The sequence below is a fragment of the Labeo rohita genome, chromosome 17, assembly GCF_022985175.1.
Source record: "Labeo rohita strain BAU-BD-2019 chromosome 17, IGBB_LRoh.1.0, whole genome shotgun sequence".
Taxonomy (NCBI): Eukaryota; Metazoa; Chordata; class Actinopteri; order Cypriniformes; family Cyprinidae; genus Labeo; species Labeo rohita.
Window position 1 is genome coordinate 15,969,460 of NC_066885.1, and position 16,625 is coordinate 15,986,084.

General features: G+C 36.1%; 1 protein-coding gene across 8 annotated transcripts in view; it reads left to right on the forward strand.

The window, feature by feature from the left end:
* dlgap2a (discs, large (Drosophila) homolog-associated protein 2a) overlaps window positions 1-16,625 on the forward strand; it is a 166,235-nt gene that overhangs the window by 123,597 nt on the left and 26,013 nt on the right. For 7 of the 8 annotated variants that reach the window (XM_051132807.1, XM_051132799.1, XM_051132801.1 and 4 more), the window contains 4 exons: window positions 4,538-4,731; window positions 12,553-12,621; window positions 13,352-13,511; window positions 14,300-14,519. In XM_051132807.1, coding sequence (XP_050988764.1) covers window positions 4,538-4,731; window positions 12,553-12,621; window positions 13,352-13,511; window positions 14,300-14,519 — 643 coding nt within the window. The remainder of the gene's footprint in view (window positions 1-4,537; window positions 4,732-12,552; window positions 12,622-13,351; window positions 13,512-14,299; window positions 14,520-16,625) is intronic. The other variant, XM_051132800.1, reaches the window with a different exon arrangement.

The window sequence follows — 16,625 nt, forward strand, 5'->3', positions numbered from 1 at the left end:
ACAGTAAGTCAATAGGATATATTTTCAATGTCTGGTAGTCCTCAAAATTAACACTGATACAGTCATACGGGCCATTGTATTGGGGAAGAGGGACTTGAATCTCAGTGATTTATCAGGAGTTTTACACCACAGATTGTGTCTGTCCTCTGGCGTTTTTGGTTAATTAAATGTCTAAAAATATCAAACTCCTTCAAGACTTAATTAACCTAAAGACTTCTATGGATTATGTGTGTGTGCGCGCGCATATGCGTGTGTGTACAAGGGTGTCCGTGACATTTACTCATTTTCATTGACTCCTGGATCAGAATCATTCTTCTTGCAGAATGCTAAAGACCCATGAGGCTGCTGAAATGTGCCCCTTGTCACCTGGACGAGAGGCTTTCTGATTAAAAAAAAGGTTTTGGTAAAAGGACACAGAGTTGATCAAGCTGTTTGATATTAAATATCATGTACTGTGGTTCAATTGATTTAGATCCTTAATGAAATGTGTTGCATGGCCTAACAGTTGCGTTACTTTGAAAAAATGTTTTGCTGGTAGTGTATATTAAACAGTTTATAAAAAAGAATGAATTGTTTGAACTATCATGAATGTTCCAAGAAGATCTTCCGTGAATAACGACTTAAATGTATGGTTGTTTTTTACACAAAGCTGGTATTGTATGACTTCACAATGCATGGAGTGTCAAATAGATTACTTTTATGACAATTTTGGCTTCATTTTGAAATCTTGAAAGCATTAGTCCCTCTTCATTGTAATTGTGTGGAAAAGAACAACCAGTACAGTTCTTCGCAATCCTCCTTTTGTGTTGCACAGAAAAAAGAAAGTCACAGTTCTGTTCTTTTGTCACTATGTTATAATGAATTCATCTCTTGGCCTATAAAACTGTGGGGATGTGTTGCTCTGAGAGGATGTTTTCAGAGTACTGATGTAAAGTAGTGTTCTGAAGGTTATGAGGATGAGGACGGTTGCTAGGTGACAAAATTGGTCCCTGCTAGTGTGAATAGAGAACGCGTCATAAATATGTCAGTGCCTTGTTTCTGTCATGTGATCCGTCAGTCAGGTATCAGATCGGAGTGAAACGTTGCTCATTCACAAGAAGAGAGTCATTAAGCATACAAGATCATGACAACAGCAGTAATATTACTTAGTCACCGACCACAAGTAAAGATAGTCTGTGATAAGTGGTTTCTGTGAAGATGTTCTTGGGGAAAGTGCCAAGAAGTAAATGTCAGCCGGTATAGGTGATGGATAACAGTCGTGACAATGTCACTGTGTCAGCGGTGCTGGCAATGAATTGTGTTGAGGAGTCTGTTTTAATGAGCATCCGGCCATTTACTGCATACTCTGGTCTTACTTTCTTGGTCTTGCTGACTGCTTGGTAAACAGACATACCTACTAAGGATGTTTTTTAAGCTACTCCCTTTTCACTTCAAGAAAAGCTTTCTTTTTTGCACTCAGTCAGATCCTAAACCTACTCTTCTAGCACTTTCCATGAAATAGGTACAAATTTGGGCCTAAAACTCTGAAACTTTTTTTTACTTGACCTTCAGAAGATGCTGATAGTCACCTCATACTAGCTTTTTTATTTTGAAGTTATTGATATAATAAAAGGTTAAGAAGATGGAATGAGATTGTTTACTTCTGGGTAAATTATAATAGTTAATTACAACACTTTTAATTATTGTCTAACTTATAGTTATCATAGCAAAAAAAAAAAAAAAGGGATTTTTGTGCTTTTATGCCTTAAAACTATATATACAACTATATATATATATATATATATATATATATATTACAACTATATAGTCATGAAAACTAGGGCTGGGTTTTGACACAAATATCACAATTCGATTTTGATTCACAAGCTTGTGATTCTATTTGATTTCTGATTCAACATTGATTTTTTTTAATATATCAGGTACAGTACATGCCTAATTTTCTCAAGGGAAAAAAAAATCTCTCAACAATGCTGTAAAATATACATAGGAGTCAGTTGGTACTACATTAGTATAATACTGAAGGTTAACTGATTTGTATACAAATGCTTAAATTACACTCAATGAAGTTTTCCTAATAATAAAGTTACAATTACATAATTATATTTCTACTTGTTTTTTAAATGGTGGCTGTCATAAGAACTTGACAGATTTATTCAAACATAAACAAGAACAGATGAGCAGTAAAATTATAATGATTATGTCTCTAGAGTTAATCTTTCTAGCTGATTAAAGAGTTTATTGCTACCGAATATGTTTTTCTGAGGTAAATGGGTTGGGTAAATGTGAAGTTACGTGACATTGTTTACAAGCTGTTATATTGACGTCTGCCCTGGTGAAAAAACCAGCATATGCTGGTAGGTATGTTTGGATGCTGGGATGCTGGTTAGGTAGGTTTTGATGCTGGTTTAAGCTGGTCCTTTGCTGGTTTATGCTGGTTTATGCTGGTCCTTAGCTGGTTTAAGCTGGTCCTTTGCTGGTTTTAGCTGGTCATGTTGCTGGTCAAGGACCAGCATGAACCAGCAAAGGACCAGCATAAACCAGCAAAGGACCAGCTTAAACCAGGGTGTGCGTGGTTAAAACACTGATTGAGCGATTACATGAGACAAGATACGGATTTCAGTAGGTTGTACCCTTTCTTTTAACTTGCCTTCGGATGTTTATTCATATTTATTTCATGCTAAAACTGTTGTTAAAGTTGTTCACGTCCGTTTCTCGCTGCTTCTTTTGAACTGAGGCGCTACAGCGATCTGTCACTCAACATTAAACAGCGCCAAAACCGCATTTATTGTTTGAAAAAAATGCACGGAATTGAAATCAGAGACCTTGTTTTGTATCAAAACTAACGAAGTACAAAAGTAACAAAGCACAACGCTTATTGTGATTTATTGGATGGGAGGTGCGCTACAGTGTTCATTAACTGAATTATTTTGAGATTTAAGAATGGATATCGTTGTGTAAAAATGAAAATTGATTAAAATCGAGGAAAAAAAGAAGGCTAGGCTAGTCAGTGATGAGGTTATTTGATGATGTTAATGATATTGCTTTGCTCGTTTTCTGTAGCTGCTTTTTGAATAACTAAGGAAATGTAAGCATTAGTTTTTCAAATGGATACATTTTTAATTATTTTAATAATGTGTTACTTGTTATGAATTGCAATATGTTACATTCCATAACAAATAATTTCTGCAAAAAGTGTCTTAAATAGCTGAAAAGCATGATTTCTTGTTGTCCGAATTAGTTCGAATTAGCATTTTTTCCATCATGTATCATTTTGTAATCAAAATATTTTATTATACATTTGTTTTGGTGACATTTCATTCATTTTATTTATAGAAGCCCTAAAGAGTCATTTACCTAATTCTACAACATTTTTCTTATAAAAATGTGTCCATAAATCTTGCGTCAACTCTGTTACCGTACCATACTTTGCCTTTAAATTAGTGAAATTATTACCCACAGCTATGTAAGATACAGGAAATGATGTCATTTTCCCTCACTGATAAGGTCTGAAGCACTGAAAAGTCTAGGTGCTCTCTCTCAGAAGATATTTTAGTCTAAAAAGTTCTTACACCAAGAGTTATTTTATAAAGTGTCAAAACTGTTACCACAATATCAAAAGGTAAACATAATTTTTCATTGATCAAACTTGTGTTATTTAAAGGTCTTTTAATCATGATTTCATTAGTAATATGTGCTCTTAGCATTTATGCTAGCAAGTGGAGTTAATAAATAATAATATAGTTATATAATAATATAGAGTTAATTAATAAATAAAATTGTTGATTCTGTTACTGTCAAACTCTGTTACCAGGGTAGAGTAACAATGCTGACAGTGAGGTAACAGTTCTGTCAATTCTGTTACTTTACAGTTCTGTTACTTAAAATGTCAGCTCTGTTTATGAACTATTTTCACAAAAAAAAAAAAATACAATTGTTGTTTAAAATCTCATAAACATTACTGATTTTTTTTTTTTTTTTTTTACTGAATATTGTAAATAATAGATTTTTAGATGAAAAACATTTGCTCCAAGTGGACAGGTATGTGAAGACATGGGTAAATTATTTAATTTTTGAGGTATGCATAAGTGAAATATTGTTGAAATGTAAGGACCGTTTGTCTAATGAAACAAGAAGGATTTTTCCTGTTAAGATTTGTACACATTGCCTAATTTGTCCGTAACAGAGTCGACAAAAAATACCAGAAAGACATCTGGTTTTTCATTAAAAGTAAAAAAGAAAGTAGCTTGTGTTTGGCAAGCAATTATTAAAATTAAATATGTTTTCAATAAGATGCTACAAAAAAAATGTTAGTGAACAGTTTTTCTCTGAAATGCCAAATGTAATATATATATATTCCCCAGTCAAGAAAAGCTGTCATGCATTAAATTTGATTCTCAGCTTTGCTAACAATTCTATCTGTCTTATCCTTCCAACATATTTTGTGACAGTATATATGCATGTGGGGAAGGTGTGTCTATGCTTTGTTATCTTACAGTTATGTATCCATTATATGAAAACAGTATTTATGCACATACAGGTCCCTCAGGATGAATGGGGAGGGAGAGATGAGGAGATCCCATGCAGAAGGATGCGGAGCAGCAGTTACGTTAAAGCCATGGGTGATCAGGACAGCGGAGACTCCGACGGCAGCCCTAAAAACTCCCCGCAGAAAAGCGTGCGACCCGACGCTCTCGTCAAATCCGTGCTGCAGAGACAACTTTCAGACCAGAGGTAGGATTTTTGATCAGCCAGTGAATCTCATTAGAAGCCCCATCTAATCAGAGGTTAGGGTGATTAATGCACCAAGTCATAAAGCAGAAAACAGCCATGCAATCATTAACCGCTTATTTATCCACAATCACAGAGGCCCTCATTCTCCGACATGTGGGATCCTTTTTCTTGAATATGCAAATGCATTTTTGATCTCGTTATGAGCTATCACGAAACATCTGCAGTCATATCACAGATTGTACATTATAGACTCTCTCGCTATAAAAGCATGACGCCCGGGTTTACCGTTTGAAACCACAGTTTAACAGCATCGGTAAATTTGAGTGAAAAATTTAAGCAATTAAGATGACAAACACATATATAATCTTAGAGACAAGCTGCTGAATGTGATTCAATACACACTGACACCTGCTGCAACTGAACTTACTGCATCTGCGTCTTCATATCAAAAAGCAATGCTGTCTGTTATAGAAAGTGACTGTGAGTCAGGCATCTATGACTAAGGCAAGAGCCTTCTACAGTCTGCTGGTCATGTCACGCACTGAATATTGGATCCCGAATATTACATATGCCACATAAAACAGCTAAACCTTCAGCAAAAACTGCAACAAAGAAGTTGCGTTCATTTTGTTTCACATTTATAGATTCCAAGCCCACTAAGAAGTGAGACTTTTATATAATTTCTCCCAGTCTTTGTAAACATTCCAGATATTGTTCCATCTTCAGCCAGCACTGAATTTTCGGATATTCCTGTTACACCGCACCCGCTCTCTCGCACAATACCACCTGGTGCCTTTGTTCTCTCCCAGACGTGAGGATTATTTTCTGCTCTGTATTACAGGGGCTGTACACCATTATGCAAAGCTCTGAAACATGATGTTATAAATTTGGCAAGACTGCCTCTCTCAAAGTACATCTAATGAAAGAGAGTGTAGCACATCAAATGAGCTCTTCCCTTGAGTAGGTGCATGGAACAGTGCATTTACTGCTTATTATGAAAAAGTATATTTATACAGTATTAAGATTGTAAGGCGGCAGGGATTCCACAGGAAGATGTGTCCCATTTTGTCTACCTACAGTAAAGGTTGGCATCGCATACAGGTTACAATTAGCCCTGGCTGATTTTGAGAAGTTCATAGCCAGTGTTGGGGGTAAGGTATTACGAGTAACGCGAGTTATGTAATCAGATTATTTTTTTCAACTAACTAGTAAAATAACACATTACTTTACTAGTTACTTTAATTTACAAGAAATAACTGAGTTACTTTTGCAAATAAGTAAGTTTTCTTATTTATTGACTGACAGCTCTCCTGTTGCCATGTTGAGAGAAATCAACAGAGGCGTGTGCCCGTGTAAACCTGATGATTACTAAAGCTCTAGACTAAATGTGAACATGCATTTACTCATCTCACTTTCACAAACGCAGATTTAGTATTCCTCAAAATAAATAAAAACTGTGAAATGCAAACTCAGAATATGACACATCCCATTTTATTAATCAGTGTCTGCTGCTGACCTTCGGTGATTCAGTTCAACCATACTAATAAACAAAAATGACTTTAGATAAACATAACATTTATGTTTCTTTCTTTCTTTTTTCTTTTTTCTTTTTTTACATTTCCTTCAACCTGAGGCTTTTTCATTTCACTTTTTATATTTTAAAAAACAAAACAAGCAAGCCTAGCCCAGATGAGAAGTAACGCAAAAGTAAAGTAACGCATTATATTCCATAAAAAGTAGCTAAGTGACAAAAATAGTTACTTTTTTAGCAAGTAACGCAACGTAGTAATGCATTACTTTTAAAAGTAACTGGCCAACGTTGTTCATAGCTTCATAAAGGAATAGTTTTCCCAAAAATGAAAATTTGCTGAAAATGTACTCATCCTCAGGCCATCCAAGAATGTAGAAAAGTTTGTTTTTTTTATCAGAACAGGTTTAGCATTGCTCACTGATGGATCCCCTGCAGTGAGTGAGTGCCGTCAGAGTCCAAGCAGCTGATAAAAACCACAATAATCCACAAGTAAACCATCAATTAATGTCTTATGAAGCAACAAATTGATCAAATCGATGATTTCTTCAAAAAGTTGTTTTGTCTTAATCAGAAGAAAAATATGCACGGATTAAGCACTATTTACTGTGCAAGTGAAAATAATCCAAAACAGTTCTTTACAAATATGTCAGTGGATTTTGATGTAAGGACAACATGGGACTTCTTTACTGGAGGAAGCAGAATTATGGATTATGGACGGGTAATTTGGCCAGAAGCAAACATTTAAAGTTAAAATGTCTTGATTGATTGTTTTTTCTTTGCTTTAAAAGACAAGATTGATTAACTGGAGTCATTAGGTTTGTTTGTGGATTATTTGTGGCATTTATCAGCTGTTTGAACTCTCGTTCTGATAGCATCCATTCACTACAGAGAATCCACTGATGAGCAAGTGATGTAATACTAAATTTATTCAAATCTCCTCAAAAGCAGAAACAAATTCATCTACATCTTGGATGGCTTGAGGGTAAAATTAGCCTAAAAAATTAAAATTTTAAACAAACTATTCCTTTAAGAAAAGTAGACCTAGAAGTACAGCTATTTTTTTGTTTGTTTGTTTGTTTGTGCTGTTACTTTAAGAAAAAAAGCAACATATCAGTGAATGCCTTTAGGGGTTAGAGATCTAACATTACAAAAAGTGTTGCTAAAATTGGTCTCGAGTTCATGACAGAAACACACTGAAGTGTATTCCAAGAAGAATATATGTTTATCTGTACAGTTTTGTCATGCGCAGAGGAAAGCCAATGACCTTTGAGAGCAGTAGGAACTACTTTTGAAAGACAAAATAAATTGGCTCAGTTGCCTGTCACATAATTCTTGTTTCAGTACCCGGCACCATGCAAGCTGCATTCTGATTATAGAAGACAGTAAATGACTAAATTTACAGTAAATTACAGTAAATGAAACAATAACCTTTTAAAAAGCGTTTCAATTTATATTACTTTAATTTAATTGATTCTGTTATGTTATTTTACACTTCCAAACGTCATATTAGGGTTTCAAATATAAAGATCAGTTCATTTTATTTCAGAGCTATCACGTCATGCTCAATGTGGTCCACGGTGGTTCTGCACACAATCCAAACCAAATGTTAGGTCCATGTTCTGGCACTTTTTGTTGATCCAAACCGAGCTATTGAATCTACAGAAATTGGGTCACCCACCATTGCCTTCTGTTATGAAAATCAGACTTGAGAAGACAAGCTTTAGATTCAAACAGGCCATCTGATCATCTCCAAACAACATGTGCAGGATGATGTTGTAGGCCAGTAATCTGCCTAAATATGCTCTTGTGGCTCTTCCATCTTGTGTGATGAATGCTTAAACATTTATGCTTGCCCTTACTGATTGTAGATTACAGGTATGCTGAAGACGCATTGGCTATATACCAAAACCTTGTGTGCTGCCTCTATAATTTTTTTGAAAAGAAATTGATTCTTTTATTCAGCTCTGTTCAACTTTAAATAACCAGAAATTACACTTTTAGATTCTTACAATAAAAAATCTAATAAATTCTGTTATTTTGTTCTCTATATTCATCAAAGAAGCCTACAAAAATGTATTATGGTTTGCACAAAAATATTAAGCAGCACAATGGTTTTCAGTGTTTTGATAAACAAATGTTAAATAAATAAAAGAATTGCTTTTAATTTGTTTTTATTCTATTTTAATAAAATGTACCAATATCTTTGCCTTTGGCATCCTTTTAGAAAAACCTTTGCCGTTCTAAAATTCTGCCTCATGCAAATTGTAGGTTCACTTTTGGAACACAGCAATGTTACATTTTCCACTAAGCAAAGAATAGCAGTATGTTCTGATGGAACAGTGCGGACTTGGCAGGGCAGGGGGCGTCATGACGCAGTGACAACATATCAAAGCATGGTAAGCTTTTAGAGTGCACGCAAGCTGATCACTCAAGACAGCCTCATTTATCTCTGCTTGGCCAAAGCCCGCTGATGGAATTCCTCAGAGAATATAGGAAGACTGCAAGAGGGTGCTGACGACACACAGCAAGCAGCATCTCCACAGAACGATGAAATACACTGACCTTCGGAGGGGCTCATCGCCAATCAGTGTTATTAAAGATCATCAGTTCAGTACAGCACTGCAGAGTGCAATAGTTTGGACCACCCACACATTTGAATGGCACTAGGACATGAGAGCAACCCACTTATAACTGCTTTAGAGTCTTTTGCAATCTCTTAGTATATTTGTAATGTGCTTAGATTTTTAACAACCTACTGGGAATGTTGAGAAAAGTTCATTTAATTGCCCCCTTTGTGTTGGCAAATTAATGCACCAAAAGCCCCATGTTTTCCTTCACTGTTTTAAAAAGATTCAAAATAACTTAATACATGATACAGCTCTAATGAAGCTCCCTGCAGTGATGAGCTTACGCATGCTGAACATCTGCCCTCTGCAGTTTAGCTGTGGAGGTTCAGAATTTGTTGTAGTTACAGCATGAGGCAGAACCTCAGAAATCTTCCCCGCAGCAGCAGAGAAGGACGCACACCGTGCAAACCGAGGGAGACACATTGACTGTATTGATTTTTCGAGCTCAGAGCTCAAGAATCACCAACAGCAGCGTCAGATCTGTCCCTGCTTCCTGAAGAGTCTCGTCACACTCTGTAACTTCATCCGAAAACACATCATGTTTTCTTCCTAAAATCTCAGCTTAGAATGAGCCTTGTTTTTTTTTCTGTTGGCTCTTCTGCAACTATAGAAACAATAGTTGAATGGTTATTGTTTGAGCTGTGCTTGGGTGGTCTGTTTCTTACTTGCCCAGCAGAATCTCACAGCAGAAATGTCACCACAATCTACACTAAGCGTTCAGGAATGTGTTTGTGTGCACATTTCTGCAGATCTCAGGAGACTGGTGTTGAGAGAGAGTGGGAGAAAGTGTGATTATATTCCTAGAGGGGACTAGCTGCAGTGTGAATTCTGCGGGAAAGATTAACCAACTAATCCCAAACTCCAACAGACATGACCAGAGTTGGAAACTATTTTACTAACTTTTAAATCTAACTTTTACCATTTATATAAGATTGTCTCCAACATAGCTGCACCTGTATAAAGATGTTATTAAAGGGGAACTCCACTTCCAGAACGACAATTTACAAATAATGTACTCACCCGCTTGTCATCCAAGATGTTCATGTCTATATGTCTTCAGTTGTAAAAAAATTTTGGTTTTTAAGGAAAGCATTTCAGTATTTTTCTCAATATAATGGACTTCAATGGTGCCACCGATTTTTAACTTCCACAATGAAGTTTAAATGCAGGGCTCTAAACGATCCCAGCCGAGGAAGAAGGATCTAGCAAAATGATCTGTCATTTTTTTCTAAAAATTAAAATTTGTATACTTTTTAAGCACAAAAGCTTGTGTAGCACTAGCTCTGGGATGTGCGTCCACGACGCTATGTTCTACAGAATCATGACGAAATGTCATGCGCGATTCACCACCTGACTTGCTGATTCTTTCAGACAGTGGAATAGATATGGTCCATTCCTAACAGCATTGAGATTCCTGCTTCACTGGCAACGGTTGGGATTTTCCACACATGCATCACCATGTCTTGTTTGAACGTGGTCTGCCCAAGGCTTAAGAGACCTGTGTCGCTGCAGCAGTCTCCTTTTTCTGTCTAAGTTCATCGTCTGTGTTCTCCGGCTCAAAAAGGGTAGGGTAAGGCGAAAAACTCCATCTCATTTTCTCCTACAACTTCAGAATCGTCTGACATCGTTGTACCTTTTTGTTTGTAAACAGCATTTGACTTACTTCATTACTTACTGCACTTCATTAGTCTTTGCACGTTCGCTTGTAAACACTGGGTCTGTAGTTCAGCCTATGTCACACGCGACCTTAACGTGATTCTGTAGTATGTAGCTTCGTGGATGCGCATCCCAGAGCTAGTGTTACACAAGCTTTTGTGCTTAAAAAGTATACAAATTGTAATTTTTCGAAAAAAATGACCAATCTTTTTGCTGGATAAGACCCTTCTTCGGCTGGGATCGTTTAAAACCCTTTGAAGCTGCATTTAAACTGCATTTTGGAAGTTCAGAATCAGGGGCACCATTGAAGTCCATTATATGGAGAAAAATACTGAAATGCTTTCCTTAAAAACCATAATTTCTTTACGACTGAAGACAGAAAGACATGAACATCTTGGATGACAAGGGGGTGAGTAAATTATTTGTAAATTGTTGTTCTGGAGTTCTCCTTTAAAGGCACAATATGTAACTTTTTTTTTTTGATTATCTAAAAACCACTAGAATAGTGGTATATATTTTGTTAAGTTGAGCACTTACATTACTTGCAAATGTTTCCAAGAATGTTTAAATCCAGCGAAATAAGAATTTAAGTAGTGTAACGGACCGTGTCAATGCGTCGCCTACCAAAGACGTCAAACACCTTCGATTTCCAGTTTTATTTTGTAGAAAACATTGAAACACTAAAGGCACTTTATTTTGTTATGCATTATATTAGACAGGTGATGAATGCACAGTATAGCAGAACTTTCTACACACTCAAATATATCTTTAGTATTAGCTCATCCATGAACATGATTCTTGCTGAGTCCCGTCGGATTGCATCAGCTGTGGGATGAAGACGACAAGTCCCATGATTCAACACTCAATCATGGTGTCATTAAACTATGCCTTTGTTTCATTGTTTGTTTTGAATATGCGCTCTCTAGCGGCAAACATTACATATTGTGCCTTTAATTGCATAATCATATTCAGAATATTTTTTGAATGTATGAGTCCATTTTTTAAGATTTATATAAAATTATTAGTAAATCAGTAAAATTATTATTTTGTAGGATTTTTATTAGATGTGAAATATTCAGCTTTTTGGGTCAAGAGTCAGTTGCATATGTTATGTGTAACATGGTTTATTATTAATTTATTTTATAGAGGAATTTAATTATATAGAAGAAGAAGAGCTTAGAGACAGTTTTTTTATTTTGTTTATTTTTAGTTTAATTTGATGCTTGATAAGTGTGTATATTGTTCTTAAAGTTGTATCATTTTGTATTAGAACAACTGTAAAAATGTACATTTGCAAGTTTGTGGCTTTTCACATTAATTCAAATGAAATCCAGTAGGACTTAAAGGATTAGTTCACTTCCAGATTAAAAATTTCCTGATAATTGACTCACCCCCACATAATCCAATCTTGCTTTCTTCAGCTGCAAAGAAATTAAGTTTTTTGAGGGAAACATTCCAGGATTTTTCTCCATATAATGGACTTCAATAGTGGCCAATGGTTTGAAGGTCCAAATTGCAGTTTCAGTCCAGCTTCAGAGGGCTCTACATGATCCCAGCTAAGGAATAAAGGTCTTATCTAGTGAAATGATCAGTCATTATTTAAAGAAAATTATATTTATGTACTTTTTAACTACAAATGTTCATCTTGCACTAGCTCTGTGATCTTCAAGCATTATGTAATTCGAAAGGTCACGTGCAGTTAGTTCTTCATGTGTGTACTTGGTTGAAAAAGGTATGGACTGCAATTTATACCTTCAAACCTTTGGCCACCATAGAAGTCCACCATATGGAGAAAAATCCTGGCATGTTTTCCCTTAAAAGCCTTAATTTCTTTGTGACTGAAGAAAGAAAGACATAAACATCTTGGATGACATGGGGGGTCAGTAAATTATAAGAACATTTGTATTCTTTAAATGACATTAAGCATCATTAAAGCATCATTACAGATGTAAAAAAAAAAAATCTTTTAAGACTTCTTACTAAAAAGTATCTCATCTCTATTTACAGCTCATACCGTTTGGACAAGTCAAGCCGAGACATGGTCAAATACCTCACCAATATCACTGCAGATTTAAGGTGAATATGAGCAAACTAACACACTTAACTGCTTGAAAATTTTTAAAGGTAATGTAGACTTCGTTGCATGAATAGAAAGTAAAAGACATCTTCTAATCTTCTCATAATCTTCTAGTCACTCCCCTTGTTATATTTTTCACATTCTAATAGCACTTCAAGGTTATTTCGAAGAATGACATTTGTAAAATAGCATTATTCTTTTTCTTTCTCTGTTACTTTCCTTCCTTCCTCCCTCTTTCTTTTTTGTGGAGTCCTGTGTTGATGTATTGAATGCACAAGCACAGCGCCTTTTTAAGTAGCCTTTAATTTGAATTGTGCTTCATTTTCCAGCATCGATTGGATGCTTCAGCACAGCCAATCGAAATGCCATTTTTAGGTTGCATTGATAAATCTGGAGAGAAAGAAAGAAACAGAGGAGGGCAGTAAAGGAAATAAATACACGATAAAAAAAAATGTTGCACAATCCTTTGTTTAGTGATCCATAATTTTTCTCAGAATTGCATGATAAAAACTCACAATTCTGATAAAAAAAAGTCAGATTTGCAGGTTTATATTACACAATTCTGAGAAAAAAATCTGAATTGTGAAATTAAAAATTGCAATTATCTTTTATTTTTTTATTCAGTGGTAGAAAAGGGCTTCCAAAGATAGATAGACATATAATATGTATGTCTTTCTTCATCTTATTACCTTTCCTTCCTTTGTCCTCATTGCATTTCTCACTGCATAGTCAAAGCTACCATCTCCATACCTCTAGGGAAATCCATCCCAGCATCACGCTGGAACCGTCTCCCAACTACAGCTCGCCGAAGTTCCGCTCCAGGAACCAGAGCTACATGAGAGCGGTCAGCACCTTGAGCCAGGCCAGCTGCGTCAGCCAGGTCAGCCAGGTGAGAGTCACATCTGCCCGGCTTCACAAAGCTCAAGGTAATCCAGGGTTTTTTATACCCATCACAGTGCAGCAAACCACAACACACACAGAGGATTTAACGCCTGTTTTGCCATTTATTTACAACGTAGTTGTGTTTGTCTGTTTTTAAATTGTCAGATTTATCAGCCTCTAACATCTAAATCTCTCTCTTAAAGCAAAGTAATAGGGGTTTTATTGATTTGGCTTGAGGTCTTACAACATGGTTTTCATTCTCCGAACCCCTATTTTGCACACACTCCCGCTTTCGCTTTCTAAGCGTCGTCAGTGGCTTGCTGTGGTCATTAGAGGATAATTCCCTTTCAATGAAACGCAATGGCAATCTCGGATTTTAGAGATTGCTAAATGGGAATCTGATGGTTAGTAAGAATCCTATCAGACAAGTTCAGCTCGACTAGACAGATATCGCTTTATCACAAAGATGCTCATCTCAGATTTTTCGAAGCGATTTAAGAAGGTATTGCTAAGGAATGGGAAGGATTTGACGAAAGCATTTAATTTCCTCCGACTTCGGCAGGAAGACTTGATGTTTGATCCGTAGAGATTCTGCCGTGACCATATCGCGATTTTTATCTCACGTACAGTCCTGTGTAGATAAGATTAGACTGCACACTGGGACTGAGGGAGAAATATAGGCCTAACAGCAAATAAAGCCAAGGAAATAGAAGAAAGCAGCCAGAGGAAAAAAGAAGGGAGGATGGTTAAAAGAATCATGCTGAGATGTATTGTTGGGTTTTTCTGGTTCTGCAGGTGAGCGAGACCGAGGTTAACGGCCAGTTTGAGTCGGTGTGTGAATCCGTGTTCAGCGAGGTGGAGTCTCAAGCTATGGATGCTTTGGACCTGCCGGGCTGCTTCAGGACACGCAGCCACAGTTACCTACGAGCCATCCAGGCCGGATTTTCACAGGACGATGACTGCGTCCCCTCCATGACATCATCCACTGTCACCTCCACTATCAGGTCCACCACAGGTAAGTGGCCTTTCCTTGTGAATATCCATGCACACCTGTGTCTGGTCTGGGCTTGTGTTTGTCTCAAAGTAGAAGTTGCCAAAAGATTACAAAGAATTTACTTTAAAACTGACTTTGATTGCCTTAAAGCCAAAAAAAAGAATGATTTTTGCAATTTACAGCTTGAATTGCACATCCTATTAAAGGTAATAGCCAGCTGGCAATTAATTACATTTTACTTTCTTGCAAAAAGCCAATTTTTTACTCTCTTTTGATGCTTGGCACATATTCATTTTGGACTACAAGATTCTCATAGGATACTCTTAATCTGATTCTGATCTTAAAGGCTTTAGGGCATACTTGAGTCAGTTTTGTAAAATTTAACAGGATGAATATGCAGTTTAAATAACAAAATGTCAGTTTAAAATATGAACATTGTTTAGTGATTAAAGAATTTCATGAATTGAAGATTTGCATGACTTAAAGGGATAGTTTACCCAAAAATGAAAATTCTGTCATTAATTACTCACCCCAAGACTCAACTTCAGAACACAAATTAAGATATTTTTTATTACATCCAAAAGCTTTCTGACCCTGCCCAGAAAGGTAGGCCAGTTGAGGTCAAAAGTTTACATCCCTCTTTCAGAATCATTAAAAATTGTAATTATTTTGTTATTGTTTATTTAGTACTGACCTGATTAAGATATTTCACATAAAAGACATTTACATATAGTCCACAAGAGAAAACAATAGTTGAATTTATAAAAATGACCCGGTTCAAAAGTTTACATACACTTGATTCTTAAAACTGTGTTGTTACCTGAATGATGCACAGTTGTGTTTTTTTGTTTAGTGATAGTTGTTCATGAGTCCCTTGTTTGTCCTGAACAGTTAAACTGCCTGCTGTTCTTCAGAAAATCCTTCAGGTCCCACAAATTCTTTGGTTTTCTAGCATTTTTGTGTATTTGAACCCTTTCCAACAATGACTATATGATTTTGAGATCCATCTTTTTACACTGAGGACAACTGAGGGACTCATATGCAACTATTACAGAAGGTTCAAACGCTCAATTATGCTCCAGAAGGAAATACGATGCATTAAGAGCTGGGGGGTGAAAACTTTTTGAATTTGAAGATCAGGAAAAATGTAACTTATTTTGTCTTCTGGGAGACATGTAAGTATCTTCTGTAGCTTTTGAATGGCAGTACTAAATGAAAAAATATGATATTTAGGCAAAATAAGAAAAATGTACACAGTTTTTTGTGCAGATTACAAAAATGTAATCTCCATTCTGTTCAAAAGTTTTCAGCCCCTGGCTCTTAATGTGTGGTTTTGCTATTTGTCAAAACATCTTTTACGTGAAATATCTTATTCAGGTCAGTACTAAATAAACAATAACATGCATTTTGTATGTTCCCTCTTATTTTGGTAAAGGGGGATGTAAACTTTTGACCTTAACTGTAGTTAGAATAGTCTATGTGACATCAGTGGTTCAACCAAAATACTTTTTGTATGCAAAGAAACAAAAACAACAACGAGAACCACCCAAAAGTTTTCCACCATTTTTGGGTGAACTAACCCCTTAATTGTCGAGAGTGTAAATCCTCTGAAAGCGAGTCAAGAATTCGTAAATTAAATTCAGATCAGAGGCAAAGTTGTTCATCAAGATGATTATTTTTGAATGGATGCATCCTATTACTTGTAGCATGGCATGCATGCATGTGAACTGCTTACAGCCGAGTGATTGATTTGTGTGCGGCTTCATAACTCAGGTAAGTGCTGGTGTGCCTCAGAGCATAAGAATATGAACCCTATTGAATTCAATCCCCAAATTTTGTGGCAAACAATAAAATGGTGAAAAGTGACAAATCCATTTTTTTTTTAATATTGTGTCCAAATTAAGATATGACCTTTTTTATTCTTCCACTGTGTGTTTTGTCTCTCAAGATTTTCAATTTGGATCTCTACCTTGTCCTATTTTCTGCCTCAGTTGACTCTTGGCTAACAGACAGGGAGGGGGTGAAAAGCAATGATGGAGACACAAGGTGGTGTGTATTGCGATCCCAAAATGTTTCTCAGTCGGATGATTGTCACTCTGTGGGCTTTCTGTTTCTCACTCTTGCACA